This window comes from Protopterus annectens, chromosome 14.part0 (genome assembly GCF_019279795.1).
Source record: "Protopterus annectens isolate FY-2018-M chromosome 14.part0, PAN1.0, whole genome shotgun sequence".
Taxonomy (NCBI): domain Eukaryota; kingdom Metazoa; phylum Chordata; order Ceratodontiformes; family Protopteridae; genus Protopterus; species Protopterus annectens.
The window spans coordinates 938,527,125-938,551,275 of record NC_056748.1 but is presented as its reverse complement, the minus strand read 5'-3'; the positions used below and the strand labels follow the sequence as shown (position 1 = coordinate 938,551,275).

Here is a 24,151-nt window from a genome sequence, read left to right as displayed (position 1 = left end):
ATTGTTGGTACTTAAGCATGTGAAACTGGCAATTTAAAGCTCTTACTGCTAAAGTTGCAGAAGTGTATACTTTCTTCCCCCATCTATCCAAAGCTCTGGAATGCCTGTCAGAGGGTACTGGATTTTTTGCAATGGAAGCCTTAACCCCTTTTGGACCCTGGGAAATAGTTTCTGGATCAGCAGAAGGGTTTTTGCAAAGAAACTTGTGAGAGTCAGGGACTCTATAATACCTATCTGGCTTGGCTGGAGCAGGGGGCAAAGAGTCAGGAGATAAACTGGATTCAGAGAACACATCATCCACAATATCTAGCACAGGCGGAATAGCCAGGGGCCTGTGTTGAGGCAATAAGAGGAAATCCCTGAGCCTTTTCTTGGATTCTGAATAATCCTGGCTTTCCCAATGGAAATGCTCCCTCATGGTATGTAAAGTTTCCCCAAAAGAGTAATCCTCAGGAGGAGAGGCTGAAGGGATAGATTCTTTAGCATCAGAGTCCTCATAGGGGGGGAGAGAGTATCCCTGGTCTGAAGAGGAATCAGAGGAAACGGAAACCTGATCGGAGGAGTCATAGTCTGTATCCTGCCTAGGCCTTTTCTCAGGAGGGGGATGGGAACCCCTGATTAGAGTAATGAGGTCTTCGGCCATTTTAAGCATCTGTTTCTTAGGCATGGAGGACTGTCCAGGAGAATGCTGTACTTGTTTCTTTGTCTTTAATGGTACCTTTGTCTTGGCTGTTGTTTTAATGGTAAGTTGTGAAGGTCTGAAAACACCCTCAGAAGCCGATGCCTGCTCAGCGGCTCCAGACCCATCTGAGGGATTAGTTTCCGTAGGCCCAATACCTTGAGTTTCCAGAGGCCTAGATGTCTTCATGTGGGAGTCGGCAGCGGCCTGTGGCTCTGAGGTAGCGGGTGTCAGGGGCTGTGAAAGCGCCTCACAGAGAACCGGCGAACCGGCGACTGGCCTAGAAGAGGTTTCGTGGTCGGTTTTGGACCTCGGATGCCTGTCTTTATCCTTGTCTTTGAATTTTTTTGGTACTGAGGTCGTCGGCTGATCCGACGGCATCGTATAATTGAACCTTCGGCCAAAGTAGTGCAAAGCAAAATCAAAACGTCTTTTTACAGTGCGTTTGTTAAATCTAGCACAAAACCGACAACTAGTGACGTCGTGATCAGGACCTAGGCATGGAATACAGTAAGAGTGGAAGTCCTTATGAGGTAATTGCTTCCCACAAGAAATGCAATTATTAACTTTTTCTGACATAGGTCTGAGGCAAGAAAAAAGTTTCCCCAACGGGGTACTTATCTTTATTGAAGACTTTGGATCTGAAATTCGACTTCGAAAATCTCAGGAGTCGGCCGACCGGTACTTGCGAACTGCTTCTGCTTTGGGCACCGCGCGGCAAGAAAGACTGGAGAAAATGGCGTCGGATGCATCTTATATACCCCTGGCGCACTGATGTCAGGGAAGAGGCGACAGCAACCGACGCCGGACCAAGACTTTGGAACTCAGGCCGACTGTGGGACCGCCTGACGGCAGGATAACCCAAGTGCAATGACTGCAGCAGTGTAACACGATGAACATGGTGCCTCACTGAGTACCGGCGGACTAGCTTAACGGAAGTGTCATCGGTAGTTTTGGACCTATGCGGTCTGTCTCTGTCTTTATCTTTAGGTTTTTTCGGAAGATCGGTAGTTGGATGGCTTATCGAAGCCATTTCGGAATGCGGAGAACAAGAGCAGAAGAATTTAGCGACAAAGATAGCCCGACGACGAATGGTTCGGGCGTTAAGCAAGGCACAAAACCGACAGCGAGGGACGTCGTGGTCTGGGCCTAAACAGGTGATGCAGTAAGAATGAAAATCTCTGTGAGGTATTTGCTTTCCACAGGCAAGACAATTGTTAACTTTTTCTGACATCGGTTAGAGCAAGAAAAAAGGATCCCCAATGGGGTACTTAGCTTTAGAAGACATCAGGATTACAAACTCGAAAACAAAAACTTCAGGTAGCGTCCGACAGGCACTTGCCAACTGCTTCTGCTTTGGGCTCCTCCTTGGCAAGAAAGACTGATGTTATGGCGTTGGCTGCATGTTTTATACCCCTGACGACCTGACGTCATGGAAGAAGCAACAGCATCTGACGCAGAATCCTAAGACTCTGGTATTCGGGTCGACTGAGTGCTATCTGCAGGCAGATAACCCAAGTGTGATGACTGCAACAGTGAAACACGAAGAACATCTGCTAAACAACATCTAGGGAGGACAACTATTCTATTTTAAAAACAACAAATTCTTCAGAGCTCATTGTTGAAGATTCTTCTACGACTGAATTGTTGGCATGACAATGAAGAACTGGAGAACAGGGAACTTAGCAGCAAAGGGGACAGAAAAAGTGTGGGAAGAATTTCCAGATGATGAGCTGTCCAAATGTATGCATTTCTAGCGGTTACCAAAAGGTGCACCACTTCTTATCAGGTGCAATAAACAAAAGCAGTATATCAACAAATGTTCTTGTGGAAGGCCTAAATGAGGGTTAAAAGGCTAAACCAAGTTAATAAAGAAAGCAAGCAAACATGCTGTCAAATGTTTAAAATCATAACACATTTTCAGCTAAAAAGGAAAGGAGGAAAGTAGTGAAACATCATCATGAAATTATGAGTTAAATCATGTAATTTGACAAGCAAAAGAAACAAAAATCATAAAAGGTTTAACTAGTACAGTTCTAACTACATTACAAGAAGCTACCAGAGCCATAACATGTGAAAAATGCATGACTTTAGGGAAAAGGATCAAGGGAGTCTGTCCTGCAGCAATGATCATATTCAAACATCTACTGTTATGGTAAGCAAACACACAACTGTGCTATGTTCAATATAAAGTTTATTGCCGCAGAACATTTATAAAATGAATGGCAGAGAACAAAGCATTGTATACCCTGTTCCCAGAACTGGTGGATGTCCTGCACGACAGTCAAAGTACATGTTGCTCTGCCTCTAGACTGGACATGGAGTCTGCAGTAGTAGTTCCTTGCACTGCCTGCCAACTATCAGAATCTCTCTCTTCTTCTGGTTTATCTGTTCCCCATGCACTGGTGCAAGGGTTGACAGAAAGGGGCTGTCACTCAGGTAGCCATCAGGGATGGTTTGGAGTTTTTTTATGTTAAAGCTCTAACCCCTCAGAGTGCACAGTAACATGCTCAAGATTCTGCATGTGAAAGAGAATCAGCTGGAGTGAATCATCCACTTCCAAAAGTGATGCAGCCCTGACTCCCTTGAAATCACTGTTCCTGTGGGGGGTCTCCAGGCTCCACTAGGTATTCAATCATGGGACTGTGCACCCTGAGCATGCACTACCACACCCGTCCTCCACCGTAACTCAAACAAGTACCTGATCCACTAACTGGTTCACAGGGCTTTATCCTTGTGTGGCAGTGCAGCTGGCTACATCAAGTCTGTAGTACTTACAGAATATGTGGATGTCTCACAAACACTTTGGGCAGACACATTTAAAAAAAAAAAAAACATTGCAGTAGCAGCTGCTGACCTGATGTAGTGAAATACAACTTCACCACATGAAAGTTGCTGGATTTTTCATAACAAAAGAAAATGAAATTGGCCAACCACAGGGAACGAATCTGTTTGGATAAATTTACGGTCAAATTTTCCTTTCATAAATGACAGAAACAGATGAAAAGACTTTAATGATTAGTCCTTTAAATGTAGTACGCAAGCAGTCTGTGCAAATCCACAGTATGTTAACATTAAATCACATTTATCTCGTACTTTAAGGAAGAAAGAAATGGGATAAATTAAATAATTGTTTCAAAAAATTTCCAAGACCACTTTTAGCTAAGAGGAGATATTTGTTTTTACAGAAAAATTCCATTGTAGAAAACTTTAAATGTCATCATTTTGACTAAGGTGACTACTACTTAAAAGTGTTCATGAGTTTGCATGTTCTCCCTGTGTTCACGTGGTACTCCGGTTTCCTCCCACATTCCAAAGACATGCATCTGGAGCATTTCTCCCCGGGCCGCTGCTGAAAAGAGGCTCTGTGGAACCTAGTCGGACTTTCCCGGTAACAAATAATAAATAAATAAAATAAAAATGAGGATTCTGGTACTAACAATAGAGTTGCATTAGCAGGAGGGGTTCTGTGAGAATGTCAGTTGCCCTGACTCGCGTACAGATCTTTTATTTGAACACTGCACATTCCTCAGTTAGAATAATAACACAAGCCGAGGAATGTAAAAACAGAGAGAGAAGGAAAAAAAAAACAAAGGCTGTTTTTGACCAAGTTTACCCAGCCAAATACAGCAGATTTAATGGAAAAGTGAGTGGACTTTAAATTATTAATGGTCAGCCATAGTCAACTACTTAAGCAGATACTGGAGCAACATGTAATAAGCTGGAAGCTCTGGGAAAAAAATAATTTCTTATATTTTGGGTAAAGTGGGCTACACAGAAGTTTGCAGTTGGCCACGAATTAGTGACCACTGCCCCAAGATTTCGGGGAAATCTTAACAGCAGACTCCTTCTCTGTCCCACAGTGAAAGTGAACTGACTGGGTAAACTAAGATTCAACAGTTACATACTTAACATAATGCTGAATATAATTATCTAATTATCCATGTCTGCCCACTTCAACACTGTCACCATTCTTCTCCTTCCAACTTATCATGATGTTTCCCCCGACAGCCCTTGTAGACTTTCTGAGGCCTGCCTATTCCTGTCAAAGTACAAAGTATAATGGGCCTGGACCACTATGGATTTTTGACTTTTGAATACTTAGGTCAAACTCTATTCGTAGTGCTGAGGGGAGGAGTTCAAGCTGTGGGGAAGTCTGACTGCCAATATGAGCAGCCTGCCAGCAACAAGTTCTACATGCTGAAGTGGACTAACCAGATAATCTAAGGGCATGCACCGCTATCAGAACTATTATCTTGTTACTCACACAGACCTCGAAATTCTGGCTAGAAAAAATTGTCAAACGCAACCATCCTCTCTCAGCCACAGCAGTGTGCAAATACCCAGTCAAATAAAGGTGGTTAATGGATGTACAGATAACCTTTCTGTTTTTGTTCTGGCTTTTATGTCTGTACAATCATATACTTTGTTGTATGGACAAGACCATCGGAGAAAGAGGTCCAATTCTAAATTAGTCCACTTACCTTGTTAACAAAATAGATTTTAGACATAATGCAGTCAAATTTAAAACAGCTACCTTTTGGCATTCTGGAAAGTGGTGGGTCACAACACTCCATGTGGAACCCTCGATCACATGAGTCACAGAAGAGCATGTTGTCCTAAATAAAACATAAAAGTAAATTCTGAAATATTTACTGCACAACTTTATCTAGTACTTGAGAAAAAAATGTAATTAAAGGCTGCAACGATTTCTATAGTGGCAAAAAGGCTTCCGGAAACTTCATATACGTTTACAGCAAATGTCTCTATAGGGAGTTGTACTGAACAGCACATTAGACAAACTTTCAACATTCGATTTTACAGCACAGGTTAGTTAAACTTGACAGAATGTAAAATGTAAGTGTTGCACTAGTATTTTACTTTTTGGTGTGCGCCTATCTGAATTGTTAACCACGCCACTCCAGCGCGTGAGTTGATCAAATGGCGTAGCGCTAACTACCAACAAAACTGTACTTTAAGTATCCATTAAGAGTACAGTGTGCTGGCCAATTCCGCTCATTATACCAACTCCTGCACGTGTTCTTAGACAGCTTTGCTTTTTAATTGTTTATGTCAATTGCTGCATAGTTTGTTGCTTGAAACAGTTGTGAGTTTTAAATCTTGCCTAAAAGTGCATTGTCACTGTATGCCTATGTGCTACTATACTACTTACTAAGTACAATTTTCTCTCTCTGCTTATCTCCTCTTCTCCAGCTTTATCCGCTCAACAATACCCTCTGCGTCTCCGCCTGGCTTGAATACCTACACCCAAAACATAATACAACAAACTCCACGGCTTCAACCCTTGTATGGGAATAGAACTAAGCCCTTCCTAGAAGGTTGAGAAAAGTATGTACTACGGCTGCTAAACCTCTGTATTATGTAACTACCCAAAGGCCGACTAGGTGTTCAGTAAGCTCCCCTACCAGGAAATCCAGCAGCCTACCTACTTATTTAATTTTTTCTTTCTTCTCTAGTTCCCTTTTTCCCTCTGAATAGCCCTGTTAGGGATCTACCTCGGTGGAACTACTAGTGCACTACCGCATTTATCCACTAGGTGGCGCCCTCCCCCCATTATCCTCAATTTCTCACAATTTGTTGTTTCTCATCTCTGTAATTCTTTATACAAGCTCTACCTTCTCTTTACTTTTCTATCAATACTTGACTTTAAAACATTGTAGCTCACTTCATTCCACTAAATCCCCTGTCCCCAGTACTTACCTTTCAGCACTTCAACAGTCCACTGATAGGTTTCCTGCTCTCATCCAGCCTTCCTGGCTCTGCCCACTCCGTTCGCCCTATGGGCTCACTCCGCTCCCCTACCCTGCCCCCAAATTCCACCCGCCCCCAGTACATCTAAATTTATCTCCCCCCTATCTCTCCCTCCCCTCTCTTCCAACCAATCCAATCTCTCCTAAACCTTCCCCTTCCTCTCTGTAACGACTACCCCGACAATTTTCCCTGGAACCCCCTATCTCTCCCTCCCCTCTCTTCCAACCAATCCAATCTCTCCTAAACCCTCCCCTTCCTCTCTGTAACCACTCCCCCTAAAATTTTACAAACTCACCTTCACCTCAACTTACTTTCCTACCACTTCCATCATGCTATACCTTCCTCTCAAAACCCTTCAACTGTCTTCCTTCTCCTTCTAACCTCCCTATACAACATCACTTCCTATACTCATATCCACTTACTCCCTTCCTCCTCTTATTCCCCTACACCACCCTGTCTCTCACTACCACAACATATCCACTTCATTAATTCCTTCCTTCCCATTACTCTTCATGAAAATAAAACTTTTTCTCACATCAGATACAAACCTTAAATGTAAACCACATTTTTACCAGCCTCCTCCATCTACAAATAAAACTAAAAAGAACCTTCCCCTTCCCACAATCATTCACTTAGCTGGAGACATTCAGCCCAACCCAGGTCCTACCTCTCATCCCACAAACCCCCCTAACAACTACAGTCAATCCCTAACAACTACAGTCAATCCTCTAACAAACAACTCAAATTCCTTACCATTAATGCCCAAAGCTTAAACAATAAACTATCCCTCTTCCATGCTTGGCTCAACCATAACTCCCCTGATATAGCAGCTATCACTGAAACCTGGCTAAAACCTCACATGAGTGACTCTGAGTTCCTACCCCCAGGATTCCATTCTCTACTATGCGACCGACCTAATAAAAGAGGAGGTGGTGTTGCTCTAGTCTACTCCGACCTCTTGTCCATTACTCCCTACCCAAACCCTATCCCATCGTTCAATAACACTGAACTAGTAATTGGCCTACTAAAATTGAACAACCACAAAATTATCTGCATCATCTGCCTCTATATTCCTCCAGGCAACAATACTAATACTCTAGAAGACATTCTATCCTGGACTTCCTCTAATATTAATCTAGAAACCTTTATTTTAGGTGATGTAAACATCAATTGGAGTAAAATCTCAAACCCAAATCCCTCAATGACCATCAACCTATTTAATTTCTCCCAACTCATTAACTTCACTACCAGACCAAACAAAGCTAATCCTCCTGGATCCATACTTGATTGGATTCTCGTATCTCATCCAAACAAAATAATAAAATCTGACACCTCTCCAGACCCTCTAGGAGACCACCTCCCTGCTTATGCCATACGAGCTACTCCCCCCCCCACACTCCCACCACTACATTCTCACTCAAAACCTCTCTAACTTTAACCCTACCTCCTTCTCTGACTCACTTAAACTTATCAACTGGAACCCTTTAAGACTACTACCACTAGATGAAGCTGTCCACTATTTCAATTCAACATTTTTAACAGTCCTTAACTCTCTAGCCCCTCATAGAAATATCAGACTTAAGGCAAAAACCTCCCCTTGGCTCACCAAAAATACAAAAAAGCTAATGCTCCTAAGAGATAAAAAGGACAGTTTTGTACCTACCATAAATGTAGATGTCCGATAGGAATGCATCTGCAGTCCTTACAAATGGGTTGTCCTGTCGTCAGGCAGCCCTTCGGTCGGCCGGATTCCAAAGTCTGGGTCTGGCTTCGGCTGGTGTCGCGCTTCACCCGACGTCATAGCTGCAGTTTTTCGGGTATAAAGGCATCAGCCGACGCCATTTTCCTCAGTGTTTCTTGCCCCAGATGCCAGGTGCCCTCTTGGATGGCTAAATTTGGATAAATGCCAATGTTTCCAAATAGTAGAGAGCAAACACATAAAATAAGCATGTATGTACATATATACAAACAAATACACCATAATAGATCCCCCCAAGCTAGCTGAAGGATGGCAATTACCCTAGGAGTACCACAGAGGGGAAGGTGGGTGGGTAATCCTGACTGCAGATGCATTCCTATCGGACATCTACATTTATGGTAGGAACAAAACTGTACTATGTCCTTCAAGGATGCATCTGCAGTCCTTACAAATGGGTAGAATACCATAGCTAAACTAGGGGAGGAGGAAAAAGGAGAGATTATGGTGTAGTTAGGATCCCTTGCAAAACAGCAGTGGCAAAACCTGCTCGGGATCTAGAGTATAAAGGTAAATTGTAATGCTTGGCAAATGTATGCACGGAGGTCCAAGTAGCAGCCTCTATAATGTCCTTGGTAGCCACTCCTCGTAAGAAAGCTGTGGTAGTGGCTGTAGCCCTTGTGGAGTGAGGCCTGATGTTCTCTGGAGTTTTCTTTCCATGGTAGGAGTAACAAAATCTAATGCAATTTCCTATCCATTTGGAGATAGTCTGTTTTGAAATTGGTTTTCCTTCCTTTCCTGTTGCATATGCTACCAGAAGCTGGTCAGTTTTTCTATTGGACTTGGTCCTGTCCAGGTAGTAGCGTAATTGTCTATGTACATCCAAGGTATGCAACAGCCTTTCTCCCCTGTTCTGTGGGTTGGGGAAGAATGTAGGTAGGTGGATAGCCTGATTTAAAGACACTCTGGATACCACCTTAGGCATAAATGTAGGATTTGTTCTCATGGACACTCTATCTTGATGGAAGATCAGGAAGGGTTGCACTGCCATTAATGCCTGTAGTTCAGAGACCCTTCTTGCTGGGGTGATTGCTAGCAGGAAAGCAGTCTTCCAGGATAAGTATTGTAATTCTGCTGTTGCTGCTGGTTCGAAAGGGGGAAGTGTCAATTTTTCTAGCACAAAGTTCAAGTCCCATGCTGGCAATGGTGGTTTCCTGGGAGGTTTTACATTTTTAATTCCTCTCAGAAACTGCCTGATCAGAGAATGTGAGAAGACAGGAGGATCCAAGCTGTATTCTGTTGAAATAGCTGATGCATGTATCTTGATGGAAGAATAGGACAGGCCTGTATGGAAGAGCTCTGCCAAGTACTCCAGGATGTTGGCTATGTTTACCAGTGCCACATCTTCTCCCTTTGCAGTACTCCAGATGAGATATCTTTTCCATTTTGCTGCATAATTCTTTCTTGTTGAAGGTCTACGAGCCTCAAGGATTATGTCTTTAACCCTGTGGGATAAATTTGGGTTAATTGTTGTTATGTAATGTTCCAGGCAGTTAGCTGCAGAGTTTTCAGGTTTGGATGCAGGATGTTGTAGTTGTTCTGTGTTAACAGTAATGGGATCAGGGGTAGTGCCCATATTTGTTCCCGAGACATGCTCCTCAGCAATGGGTACCAATGTTGCCTTGGCCAGTCTGGAGCTATCAGAATGATCCTTGGACGTTCCTCTTTGATCTTCAAAAGCACCTTGTGCATCAAAGGAAGTGGTGGGAATGCATATGCTGTCAGGTTTTTCCAACTGAAAGATAGGGAGTCCACCTTCCAAGCAAGTGGGTGGTACGTCCTTGTGCAGAATTTCTTTAGCTGGTGATTGAGTGGGGATGCAAATAAGTCTATTTGTGGTAATCCCCATTCTCTTGTGATGGCTTTGAAGATGTCCGGATGCAGCATCCATTCGTGGGCATCCGTGGTAGTTCTGCTTAATATATCTGCTAGAATGTTTTCTTTTCCCGGTACAAAAATTGCTTGCAACTGAATGTTGTAGCTCAGAGCCACATTCCATAGGTCCAGTGCCAGCCAGCATAGAAGGTATGAATGTGTGCCTCCCTGTTTGTTGATGTACCACATAACTGTGGTGTTGTCTGTCCTTATCATCAACTGACCTTCTTGGAGAAATGGTCTGAATGACTGGATTGCCAATTTTACTGCCAGCATTTCCTTTAGATTTATGTGCAGGCGCAGTTGGTCTTGAGTCCATAAGCCTTGTATGCACTTGTCCAGCATGTGTGCCCCCCAACCGAGGTCTGAGGCATCTGTCGTGATGGTTTGGCTTGGTTGACTGTTGCAGAAGGGCAATCCTGTGTTTGATTGACAGGCCTGAGCCCACCATAGGAACTCTTGCTTCAGGCATGGGATTATTGGAATTTTGGTTTCTAGGCTGTGCTTGTGTTGAGACCACAAATTCTTTAGGTACCACTGTAGCTTTCTCATATGCAGTCTGGCATGAGGGACCAGAATTATGCAGGATGCCATGAAGCCTAGGGCTTGCAGTACTTTTCTTGCAGTTAGATGGTTCTGCTTTGTTAATGCCAAGAAGTAGAGAGGTAGTTGCTCTTTCTTTTCTGCAGTTATGTGTAGAAACAGGCAACCTGATGTCCAGATAGTCAATACTAACCACAGGAAACAAAGTCCAAGTTTCTTCTTTAACGTAAAAGTATTTTATTTTTCAAAAAAACAACGTTTTCGCCGTGACCCCTGTCACAGCTTCCTCAGAAGAAGACAAGTAAAACAGCTAAACTGGTCTGTTCAAATACTCAGTTAACAGGAAGTGACAAATAATTGCACTTCCTGCACTAATTTGACTCAATAAAAATAATGAATAAAATCATGAATAATCATAAAACTCCATTGAATTATCTATAAATATTGTATGATAAAAGACAACATAAAAATGTTCTTACTAGTGCATTTACATTAACATTGTAAAAATTATGCATTAAACCCACAAAATAATGTACATATAGGCATTACCTAAAGTAGCTCCTTAGTTTAAGAACACATGAAATGTTACAGTTCTCATTGAGGCCATCTAGCCTAAATGCATCTAAATTCAACTGCCATAAAAGTTCGACACACTCAAGAACTATCTGAAAGGGGCCTCCCCTATCGGTTAAAGGTACTTGATCAATACCCATAAAACAAAAAGAGTGGTCAGGATTACTGCTAACATGTTTTGCTAAGGCATTCTCTAAAAGAGGTTTTTTTATGGCATAAAGGTGCTGGTATATTCTCTCTTTTAGTTTACGATTGGTTTTTCCTATGTAAAAGGAAGGGCAGGAATTACACAAAGCAATGTACACCACTGACTTTGAATCACAAGTAATCCTCTGCTTAATGTTGTATTTTTATTCCTAACTATAAAGGAATTTCCAGTTCTCATCACTTTACACATGTTGCAGCATCCACATTTAAATGAACCTCTAGGTCTTATGTGACCATAAGTGTTAGAAGTATGCTGTAAAAGTTCTTTCAAATTATTACTTCTCCTGTAAATTACATAGGGCGCTGACCTAACTTATCAATCAAGTTAACGGAATTAATAACTAGTGGCCAGTTTTTAAGATAATGGCCCAAATTCCTGTTGAATTCAAGTTAAATTGGGTTATAAAACTTAAAGAAAAGTTTCTCTGCTGATTTAGTAAGGAATTTTGGTGTGCTAATTCATTATCATTAGTAGACCTACCTACATTAGATTGATCAAGTAGTGGTTTATACAACCCTTTTGTTCTTTTAGTGTCAACTTCATTTATAAGCCCTTCTAAAAGAGGGACAGGGTATCCGGTTTATAAACATACCTTTCAAAATTGGCACTCAGCTTTAAAATCGCTGTAAGTGCTACACATCCTGCCTGCACGCACCAGTTGTCCTTTGACAATAGATTTTTTCTGCCTAGGTGGATGTAGACTAGTGTAGTGCAGGAAAGAGTTGCAGCACGCCTGTTTCCTGAAAATGCCAGACAAATAAATCTCTTCATCTACTTCTTTAGTTAGTCTCACGTCCAAGTAGTCTGTTTCTATTGTTGAAAACCTATAAGTAAATTTTAACCATTGTGTAGAATTGTTCAAATAGTCTACAAAAGTTTTGCTTCAACTTCATTCCCTTTAAAAGGATAAATATGTCGTCCAAAAACCTAGTGTAATATTTTATCTTCTGCATTACAGTTTCATTAGATAGTATATAAAGGTTTTCCCAAAAGGCTACAAACAGGTTAGCCACACTGGCTCCGCAAGGGGAGCCCATGGCTATTCCACATTTTTGTAAATAGAATTTATGTTCAAAAACAAAAAAGTTTGATGACAGTACTATGCTCAACAGTTCTGTTACCACGTCAATCTCCACTTGTGGTGCATTTAAATCTTTAAGAAGCAGTTGAATCCATTCAACTGCCTCATTGTGAGGGATGGATGTATATAAATCAATGACATCCACAGTCAAAAAGTTACACTCAAGGTCAAACTTAATACTGTTGATATCACGTAAGAAAGACCAGGAGTCTTTGCAAATAGTAGGTATTTTCTTTACATATTTTGATAGAATACTATCTATCAATTTTGAACAGGGGTAGGTCATAGAAGACCTACCATCTATTAATGCCCTCATGGGAGGATTCTTTTGGTCTTTGTGTATCTTGGGTATTCAACATTACAGGCAACTTTGGCTGAATAATGTCAATATAGTTGTATGTCTCTAAGTCTATTTTGCCTGCTAGAAAAGGTCACGGAAATACCCACGGTACGACCTTGAACTACATTAATCTCATTAAGGGAAGAAGTAACATAGGCATCAGATGATAACACTTGCATCATTTTTCTGTGTATTGAACGTTGTCGAACACTACCAAGCCCCCTCCTTTGTCAGGTTTCAAAAACCTGACAGTTAAAGAGCCCAGGTTTTTTAGCCATTCACGTTGTGCAAGTGAAATATTCATCTCATTCAAAGTACTACTTGATTTTTGTGTAGAAAACAGATGTCTTATATCTAATTCACACATTTGTTCAAATAGTAATAAATTTTGTTGTGTAGGAGGGTTAAAAACGCTAGTCAGTTTCAATTTGTCATTAACATTTGTTGTTTCATTGTTAAAATATAATTTTAAATTTAACTTATGATGTAGCATTTCAGATCAATCAAAACTTTAGCTAAACTTCCATAGGTACTTGGAATAAAAGTGTATCCAAGAGCTAACAATTCAACTAAGTCAGAATCTAGTTCCAAAGATGAAAAGTTATAGATAGTAAAGTCTTTCCTTGTGTTAGTATATATAACAGGGCCTTGCAAAAATCCCTCGGACCTGTGGGAGAAACATTGTCTGTTAACGCTTCCTCCAATACACATTCCCCTTGTTTCTTCTGTTGATTCCCTAAAAACTTTATCATTAGGGAGCTCTAAAGGAACCTGCTTATTCTGGTCAGTTCTCCCTGGTCCTCTTTGGTTCTTATAATTGTAGTTAACAGCAGTGGACCCTTTTAACCTATTACTTCTTCTAACTTCCTGTCTAGGTGTATTAGTAAGGTGTTCACCATTTTCACCTTCCAACGAAATTAATTCAGCATTAACAGAAGTAGAAGGCCCATTTAAACCAACAGTATTGGACCCTGCACTTGGAATGTTCAAATGGGAATATGCTTGGTTAGAAAAATAAGCTGTTCTATCCCTTACTAACTTCTTATTTTTGTTAATTTTAATTTAAGTAACAATGCATCAATGCTAGAAAAATACGGTCGAGTCATATTTAAACTGCAAAAAGAAGTATTAATTTTGATTTCTTCATCCAAAACATTCACTTCAGAAATAAGAGACAAAATATGCATATCATAATGTTTAACTATCACGCTTAGCAATTGTAACCCCTGTTCCTGAAACAAACATTTCAATTCTGAAAATACACTTGGTCCAACAGTAGTCCAGAAGGAGTGAAGTTGTTCCTAAGGCCTTTGGAACCAGTTTCTCATTTAAACATTGCCTAAAATAAGCAGCTTCCAGCTGCAGTTTTTAATTTAAGCAACTTAATGTCAAGTACCTTTAAACGGGTCACTAAACCAGTTGTTGTCGTTTTCTTGAACAGGAAAAGAGCTGGCAGTTGACCCAGTGTTAGCGCCTGACAAAAACGAAACGGGTTCTCTTTATTAATCCAGTCGCTCAAGGTTCGGCTCCTCCACTGGCTCCGCCCTATGCTCCTCATTTAAGTTAGATGCTGGTGGTGTAATTGGATTAGCATTAGTTCCTACAGCATGACTAGTAGAAGGGATCCGAAGATGCATGGAGTTGAAGGAAACAAGTCCGCTTCCCTACTGGTAGAAGCAGTAGCTTTTGAACAACAGAACTTCCTGCCTGTTGTTTATTTGGTCGAGGAGGCAGTCCTCTAAGCTGTTGTGCTGCAGGAAGTAACGTAGCAGACCCTTCCGAGTCAGAAACTGAAACAACATTCTGGTTTGCAATAGTTTCAGACTTTTCTTTTCTGTAAAAAGTTGGAAGTTGCTCTAAAACATCCATACGAACATGTAAAGCTTCCAATTTTTGTGAGATGGAAGCCAATAAAGAGAATAAGTCTGTTTCACTTGATTTTTCAAAAGTAGCTGTTAGACAAAGGTTAGGACTAACAGGACTGGCAGGAGTGCCTGAATCCATGGCAATCAACAAACAGTCAAAAATGAGCAAACAAACTTGTAAAAATGTGTAGAAACAGGCAACCTGATGTCCAGATAGTCAATACTAACCACAGGAAACAAAGTCAGAACTTTTCTTTAAGTTTTATAACCCAATTTAACTTGAATTCAACAGGAATTTGGGCCATTATCTTAAAAAACTGGCCACTAGTTATTAATTCCGTTAACTTGATTGATAAGTTAGGTCAGCGCCCCTATGTAATTTACAGGAGAAGTAATAATTTGAAAGAACTTTTACAGCATACTTCTAACACTTATGGTCACATAAGACCTAGAGGTTCATTTAAATGTGGATGCTGCAACATGTGTAAAGTGATGAGAACTGGAAATTCCTTTATAGTTAGGAATAAAAAATACAACATTAAGCAGAGGATTACTTGTGATTCAAAGTCAGTGGTGTACATTGCTTTGTGTAATTCCTGCCCTTCCTTTTACATAGGAAAACCAATCGTAAACTAAAAGAGAGAATATACCAGCACCTTTATGCCATAAAAAAACCTCTTGTAGAGTATGCCTTTGCAAAACATGTTAGGAGTTATCCTGTCCACTCTTTTGTTTTATGGGTATTGATCAAGTACCTTTAACCGATAGGGAGGCCCCTTTCAGATAGTTCTTGAGTGTGTCGAACTTTTATGGCAGTTGAATTTAGATGCATTTAGGCTAGATGGCCTCAATGAGAACTGTAACATTTCATGTGTTCTTAAACTAAGGAGCTACTTTAGGTAATGCCTATATGTACATTATTTTGTGGGTTTAATGCATAATTTTTTACAATGTTAATGTAAATGCACTAGTAAGAACATTTTTATGTTGTCTTTTATCATACAATATTTATAGATAATTCAATGGAGTTTTATGATTATTCATGATTTTATTCATTATTTTTATTGAGTCAAATTAGTGCAGGAAGTGCAATTATTTGTCACTTCCTGTTAACTGAGTATTTGAACAGACCAGTTTAGCTGTTTTACTTGTCTTCTTCTGAGGAAGCTGTGACAGGGGTCACGGCGAAAACGTTGTTTTTTTGAAAAATAAAATACTTTTACGTTAAAGAAGAAACTTGGACTTTGTTTCCTGTGGTTAGTATTGACTATCTGGACATCAGGTTGCCTGTTTCTACACATTTTTACAAGTTTGTTTGCTCATTTTTGACTCTTTTCTGCAGTTAGGAATGCCATTTGTTTTGATGTATCCAGCTCCGCACCCAGAAAGGTTATTCTTTGGGATGGAATCAGCCTTGACTTTTTTATATTGACTGTGTATCCCAGGGCTTGCAGCAGGTAAATGACTCTTTGTAAGTCTTCTGTTAGCTTGCTTTTGTTGTCCGCTTGTATCAGGCAGTCGTCCAGGTAGGGGTACATTTGGATTCCCTGAAGTCTGCAATGAGCAATTACTGATGCCAGGCATTTCGTGAACACTCTGGGCGCAGTAGATAAGCCAAAGGGCAATGCTGAGAATTGATAATGCTCTGATCCTGCAAGAAATCTGAGGTATCTTCTGCAATTTGGTCGTATGGGGACGTGCAGGTATGCCTCCTTGAGATCTAGAGTTACCAGCCAAGACTCCTTGCCCAGCATGGGAAGAAGCTGCTGTAGGGTCAGCATTTTGAATTTTGGAACAATGAGGAATGTGTTTAAAGTGGACAGGTCGAGAATAGGCCTCCATTTGCTCTCTTTTCTTGGTACCAGGAAGAGTCTGGAGTAAAATCCCTTTCCTTGTTCCATAGATGGTACCTTTTCCACAGCTCTCATTCTTAATAATTGAGATATTTGCTTTAGAGCTTCTGCCCTTTGAGTAGGTGGGTAGGTTTGGCATTCCTCTCTTTCTTGGTAGAGTATGGAAATGGAACCTGTAACCTTGGTCTATAGTTTGCAAAATCCATTTTTCCCTTGTGATGCAATGCCAGTTCTTTGAAAATAAGGTTAGCTTTCCGCCTAAGGGTGCTTCCAGTTGTTCCCTGGTAGGCGGTGCCACAGCCAAGTCACTGTGATTGTGTTGTTGTAGTGGTGGTGGCTGCGTCTGTGCCTCGCTGGTTGTTACCTTGCCACTGGCGTCCCCTGTAGGTACCCCTGGATTGGTTTCTGCCTCTTGAACGCCTATTCCTGCCTCTCTGTGTCTTAGAGGAGCCCGGAAAGGACCAATTCTTGGAGGGCCAGTTCCTGCTAAACCTTGGAGGTTGAACCTGTAAGAAATCTTTCACTGTTTGTACAGATTTCGCCTTCTCTTCCATCTTTTTTAGTACCTGCTGTGCAGGGGAACCAAATAAATTGACTTTGTCCATGGGTGCATCTAAAAGCTTTGATTTGACATGGTCTGGTAATGCCTGCTCTTTCAACCATACATGTCTCCTGATAACTGTGCCAGTCATGGCTGATCTAAAGGAAGCCTCCAGTGCATCATAGCCACATTTTAAAGAATGGTTACTAACCTGCTGTATGTTATGTACCATTTGCTGAACATATTTCTTATCTAAAGATTCTTCAGAGGACAGCTTTTTAGTTAACTGGTCTAGCATAAACTCTTGATATTGAATCATGTGAAACTGGCAGTTCAAAGCCCTAGCTGACAAAGTAGCAGAGGTGTAAACTTTTTTACCCCATCTCTCTAAGGACCTGGATTCCCTTTCAGAGGGAGGGGTTTTAGTAGATGTAGTTGCTACAGCTTTAGGGCCCTGGGAGATAGTCTCTGGATCTGCAAAAGGAGCCTTGTATAAATGGTGATGAGTGTCCGGGACCCTGTAGAACCTATCGGGCTTAGCAGGGGCCGGAGGTAATGAATCAGGAGCAGTGCAAGCATCATTAAATGCATCATCTACAACAGAAAGAACTGGAGGTACAGCTAAAGGCCTATGCTGTGGCAAATGTAGAAAGGTTCTAAGCCTTTTTCTGGAGTCTGAGAAATCTTGGCCCTGCCACTGAAATTGTTCCCTCATAGCATGCAAGGTTTCCCCAAAGGAAAATTCCTCAGGTGGAGAGGCTGAAGGAATGGACTCTTCAGCATCAGAGTCTTCGTAAGGGAATAAGGAGCCTCAGGAGGGTCTGTATGTTCTGAGTCATCAGAGGAATCATCTGTGGATACTGGCTCTGGGGGCTCTGCTCTAGGCCTCTTCTCTGGAGGTGGATGAAAGGTCCTGTCTGGATGAGGCTGGGATCCACGAATTAAAGAAATGAGATCCTCAGCCAAAGAAAGCATATGGGAACTGGTGCTGGGCCTGTGAGAGGGGGGCTTGACAGGCACCGTTTTTGAAGCTTTAGCTGCTTTAGCCCTGGCAAAGGCCTTAATAGACATGGCTGCAGGAGGCCTAGCAGCTCCACGTGCAGGAGTTGAAATATCCAAGGGAATAGTGTCTGATAATTCCTGAGAAACCGCAACTGCAGGTTGGATTTCAGAAGCCGATTCCACCAGGTTAGAAGAGGCCTCGGTAGAAGGCAAGTTTTCGGCGGGGGGAAGAACCGCTTGCTCGGTTTCAGCCGAAGCCGAGACACTCGTGGTTGGCTTAACCGTGGTTTCGGCCGAAACCGCGGACTGCGAGTGTCGGTCCTTTTCCCTGCGTTTTTTGATTATTTGTGAAGTAGGAGGATCTGACGGCATGATATAAGCAAAATCAGAGCCGAAAAACTGTTCTGCAAATTCCGACCGACGTCTAAGCGTCCGTCGGTTAAAAGAAGCACAGGCTAGACAAGCTGCTACGTCGTGGTCTGGGCCTAAACAAGGTAAGCAGTAAGAGTGGAAATCTTTATGAGGTATTTGTTTCCCACAAGTTAAACAGTTATTCACTTTTTCTGACATCGGCTGAGGCAAGAAAGAGTCCCCAACGGGGTACTTAGCTTTTCAGAAGTCTTCGAAGTAGTATTCGGTATGTAGTAATCTCTGGTTCTGACCGACTGGCACTTGCGAACAGCTTCTGCTTCGGGCGCCACGCGGCAAGAAAGACTGAGGAAAATGGCGTCGGCTGATGCCTTTATACCCGAAAAACTGCAGCTATGACGTCGGGTGAAGCGCGACACCAGCCGAAGCCAGACCCAGACTTTGGAATCCGGCCGACCGAAGGGCTGCCTGACGACAGGACAACCCATTTGTAAGGACTGCAGATGTATCCTTGAAGGACATCCTGGAAAACTTACCATAAACACACACAGCCCGAAACACTCCTTAAGTACAAGCAATTAAGAAACCTCACCAAGAAACAAATCACTAAAGATAAAAAAATCTTACTACATCCAACTCCAAGAAAGCCATGCTAGAAACCCCAAACAATTCTGGAATTCCATCAATTCACTCCTCAGACCTGGCACTAAAAACAACCCTTGTCCAGACACCAGCAAAACCAACCTCGAAATAGCCTCACTATTTAATTCCTTCTTCACATCTTCCATTGCTGAATTGACTAAAACATTCCCTAACAATCACCTATCTCCCGCCACTATTCTATCTCCCTCAAACTGTTCTTACCCACCCTCTTTCAATCTACTGACCAAATAAAGAAACTCCTTCATAAACTAAAGCCCTGCTCCAATGCCCCTGATAACATCCCATCTGCCTTCCTAAAAATTGCTTCTGACTATTGCTCTTCCCATCAGCATCCTAATCAATAGGTCTTTACTTGAATCCTACGTACCCAAACTATGGCGTACCGCTTTCACCCTACCTCTCCACAAAGGTGGCAAAAACTGTACAGTCACAAATTTCCGCCCTATTGCCATTCTCTCCCCTATATCTAAAATCCTAGAAAAATGCATCCACTTACAACTTCTGCCATTCCTCACCCTACACTAACTTCTCTCTCCTACCCAACATGGCTTCCGCCCAGGACACAGTACTAACACTGCCCTTCTCTCCTTTTTGCACTCAGTCAACTCTGCTTGTGATTCCGGTAACATAGTATCTACTGTCCTTCTAGATCTATCAAAAGCTTTCGATACCATCTCTCACTCACCTTTTAAGTCACCTATCAAATCTCAACCTTGGCTCAGAATCCCTTTCCTGGTTTTCCAGCTACCTTTCTAACAGATCCCAAGCGGTAAAATGGGGCCAAGCAACCTCTACTTTTCTTCCTACCCCTACTGGAGTACCTCAAGGCTCTATACTCGGCCCCCTACTATTTAATATCTTCATAAATGACTTCCATAAGGCCATCCCCAACACAACTATTGTACAATATGCAGATGATTCAACATTAATCTGCTCTGCCCCTAACCTAACAGACCTCCAAGCCCTAACCCAAAGTGCCTTCTCAACCACTGAAAACTGGATGCTACAAAATCACCTCTCCCTAAATGCCAGTAAGACTAAGATTCTCCTTTTCTCTCCCTCTAGATCCTCCTCTCTTGACAAAAAGTCATTCCAAATCTCCAGCCTCAATAACTCCCCTATCAAAATCGTACCCTCCTCCAAACTTCTTGGAGTCACAATCGACGATCAATTAAAATTTAATTCCCATATCCAACTGAACATCAAAAAAACACACATAAAACTAGGTCTACTTTATAGAAACAACCACTTCCTCTCCATTCACTCCAGAGCAACCCTTGCCTCTACCTTCCTCCTTCTTACCCTCCTATATGGTGCCCGCCTGCTCACTAATCTTTCTTCCTCTCTTACCACCAAACTAGAGCTATGCTACAACAAAGTCGCTAGATTTGCCACTAACGCCAAATCCTCTTCTCATCACTGCTCCTCCCCTCACTCTCTAAACTGGCTTGAACTTTCCAACCAACTCAACCTCATCCAACTCACCACAGCCTTCAAACTACTTCTACACCCCTCTAAATGCCCTGCCCTTTCTAATATTCTGCACCCTTATACCCCCCCTCAGACCACTTAGATCTTCTCAACACAACCTGATCACAGTTCAAAAACCCCAGCACCCTGCTGGCCAGCTTCTCTTATCCTTTAGACTTGCTAAAAAATGGAATGCCCTGCCCTTGTCACTTAGGACATGTTCCAACCTAAATAACTTCAAAACTCAGCTTCATTCCTACCTCTGTCATAACAGAATCTGCAACTGCACTCTTCTGCCTACAAATCCCAAACGTTCTACTCCATTTGCCCCAGACTAACCTCCTCCTGTTCTTCTTCCTATTCCCTTCTAAATGTATTACACCTAGTGAACTACATAGTAAAACAATACTCATCATGGGTTGCCCTTCTCCCTAAACAAAATTGAAACTACCTGATATTTGTAATTCAGACTGCCTATGACTATGAATGTTCTTTGTAATTATTTTTGTAATTCCAGAGTGCCTATGACTTTGCATGCTCATTAATATTCCTTATGTAACTGCCTTATTATTTGTAATTCTGAGTGCCTATGACTTTGTATGTTCATTGAAATTATTTTTTGTATTTCACAGTTCCTAAAACTTTGCATGTATATTGATATTACCTTGTAATCAAAATATTTGAACTGTAATAATTCCTTGTTTTGGAGCTTTTCTCCCCGGGCCTCCACTGAAAACGGGCTCCAACGTCCAGTGGACCTCCCCGGTAATCAAACTGAAATAAATAAATAAATAAATGTCAAAGACAAATGCACAGCCTCGAGTGGCCTTCAAAGAATTTGCCATGAAGAAATCTACAATCAAATGCCCTCATCCCAGCTGTCCAAACTATATTTGAACTAAGATAATGTCTCTTTTTTCCTGATTATTACTGATAACATATTCCACCACCTACCAGCCAGACAATGAAACATATTACCTATAAAATTAGTTCTAAAAGTAACAACACTGACCAACATATTATTTCTAGTTTCCACTAAATGCTCCCCTTTGTTAATACCAAAACTGGTTCCAAACGCATCATTACAAATGCACATACCATTACAAAATCTCCCCTAACAAACGTATAAGTCATTTAGCATAATCTTGCCCATTCATTCCTCTAATTTGCTATGTAAACTATTTTTGAATACTCTCCAATCTCCTCATTTAAGTACTACTATAACACACAGGTGTCACAACAGTTTTATAAACAGGCAACAAACCTTAGCATTTTACTTGCAATAGTTCTAAATATATTACCAAATTTATAAATACTCTTAGTAAAACACAAAAAAATAGTATCAAAATTGACCCTGTCATCAATTTTGATAACCATTTCCTTAATTACATTAGCCTCCTGTAAAATTATACCTTTCATAGTATTAGAATAACAGGAATTATTCACACTGAAGTATATAACTTTCTTTTTTTATAACTAATTCCATAGTATTCTCCATCGCCCATCTATAATGTCCATCTAAAACTTGCATACACTGCAGGTCATTAACAGTATAACCACTAATCCGGATTTTGAATCATCAGTATTGTCGCTCTCCTACTTTGGACACAACAGAAGAGTTTTCGTGGGCTCTGTTCAAGCAACTTTACTTTATACAAACACATCACGCTAGAAGTTTACTGACCAACTTAAGTAACTTGTATACAAACTAAATGCTGCAATCATACATGCTTACTAACTGGCTGCACTCTTGGAATGGCATGTGCCTGGCATTTATACATGCATGCTCAGTCTTTGACATGCTTCTTAAAGACAGAGCACATGGCACATGCACTCTGATCTACATCCTCCCTCTTGAAAAATAAAACATGCAATGTTAAGAATTTATTTGGCATGCAGATATCACAGACAGTTCTCTAGTATGCATAAGGTCTATATATACAAAGTTAAGTCCACGTTGTTGCACATTTTACACTGAGCCTGGATACTTGTCCATATCGTGTGACATAAAACTGGGAATGGAATCAGAGGTCAGAAAGTACAGTTGTGTACACTTACCATAAATGTAGATGTTAGAGTGTATTCATTGTTGCAGTCATTACATTTGGGGTTATCTGCTTGCAGTAGCCCTCAGTCGGCCTGATTAACAAAGTCTTGGGTCCTGTGTCGGATGCTGTCCCTTCTTCCATGACGTCAGGTCGTTAGGGGGTATAAAACATGCAGCCGACGTCATTACATCAGTTTTTCTTGCCCCAGATGTCAGGTGCCCCCCTAATGGGAAGCAATTAAATCTATAATTACAAGGATATACCTCCAACAAAAAAACAAGTACACCAAAAAGCTTTTTGAGCATAGTAAGGGAGAGTAGAGGTATAGTCAAAAGAAGAAAGGGGGCTGGAGGGAGGGTAACCAGGACTGCAACAGTGAATACACTCAAACATCTACATTTATGGTAAGTGTATACAACTGTACTATGTTATTCATGTTTCACTGTTGCAGTCATTACATTTGGGTAGATTCCCAAAGCTAAGGTTGGGAGGAGGAATTTAAATAGAATTAGGATCAGCTATAAGGCCCTGCAAGACTGCAGTGGCAAAAACAGCTCTGGATTTAGAGAAAATTGGCAAATGATAATGCTTGGTGAAAGCATGTACAGAACTCCAGGTAGCAGCTTCTAGGATGTCCCTGGTAGGGACGCTCCTGAGAAAGGCTGTAGAGGTAGATGCACTGGTTGAATGGGGTCTGATGCCCTATGGGACAGGTTTTCCATGGTGCTTATAGCAGAAATTAATGCAGTGGCCTATCCATTTTGAAATGGTTTGCTGTGTAATAGCTTTCCCCTCTATCCCTGCAGCAAATGCCACCAGAAGTTGTTCAGATTTCTTTTGAGATTTAGTCCTGTCCAAGTTGTCTGTGCACATCTAAGGAGTGCAGTATCCATTCCCCTTTGTTCTGTGGGTTAGGAAAGAAGGTAGGCAAATTAATGGACTGATTAAGAGCCACACTGGATATCACCTTGGGCATGAAGGAGGAATTGGTTCTGAGGGACACCCTGTCCACATGAAAGATGATGAAAGGCTCCACTGCAATAAGGGCCTGTAATTCAGATACCCTTCTTGCAGAAGTGACTGCTAAAAGAAAAGCTGTGTTCCAGGAAAGGAATTTTAAATCTGCAGTAGCAGCTAGCTCGAAAGGAGGAAGAGTGAGTTTCTCCAAGACAAAGTTAAGGTCTCAGGCTGGAGTTGGAGTTCTCCTGGGTGGCCTTAAATTTTTGGCCCCTCTGAGGAAAGTACAGTTTTGTACCTACCATAAATGTAGATGTTCGAGTGTTCACACTGCTGCAGTCATCACACTTGGGTTATCTGCCATCAGGCGGTCCCGCAGTCGGCCAGAGTTCCAAAGTCTTGGTCCGGCATCGGTTACTGTCGCTTCTTCCCTGACATCAGTGCGCCAAGGGTATACAAGAGGCATCCAATGCCATTTTCTTCAGTTTTTCTTGCCCCAGATGTCAGGTGCCCCCAAGTAGGTAGGCAATACATATTGCTAATAAAACATATAAAA

The 24,151-nt window shown here is 41.5% G+C and overlaps 1 protein-coding gene across 5 annotated transcripts in view; it reads right to left on the bottom strand.

Annotated features, from left to right (window-relative positions):
• The window catches only part of KAT6B (lysine acetyltransferase 6B), a 2,279,653-nt gene that overhangs the window by 1,446,206 nt on the left and 809,296 nt on the right, over positions 1-24,151 (bottom strand). For all 5 annotated transcript variants that reach the window (XM_044056739.1, XM_044056740.1, XM_044056738.1 and 2 more), the window contains exon 5: positions 5,217-5,298. In XM_044056739.1, coding sequence (XP_043912674.1) covers positions 5,217-5,298 — 82 coding nt within the window. The remainder of the gene's footprint in view (positions 1-5,216; positions 5,299-24,151) is intronic.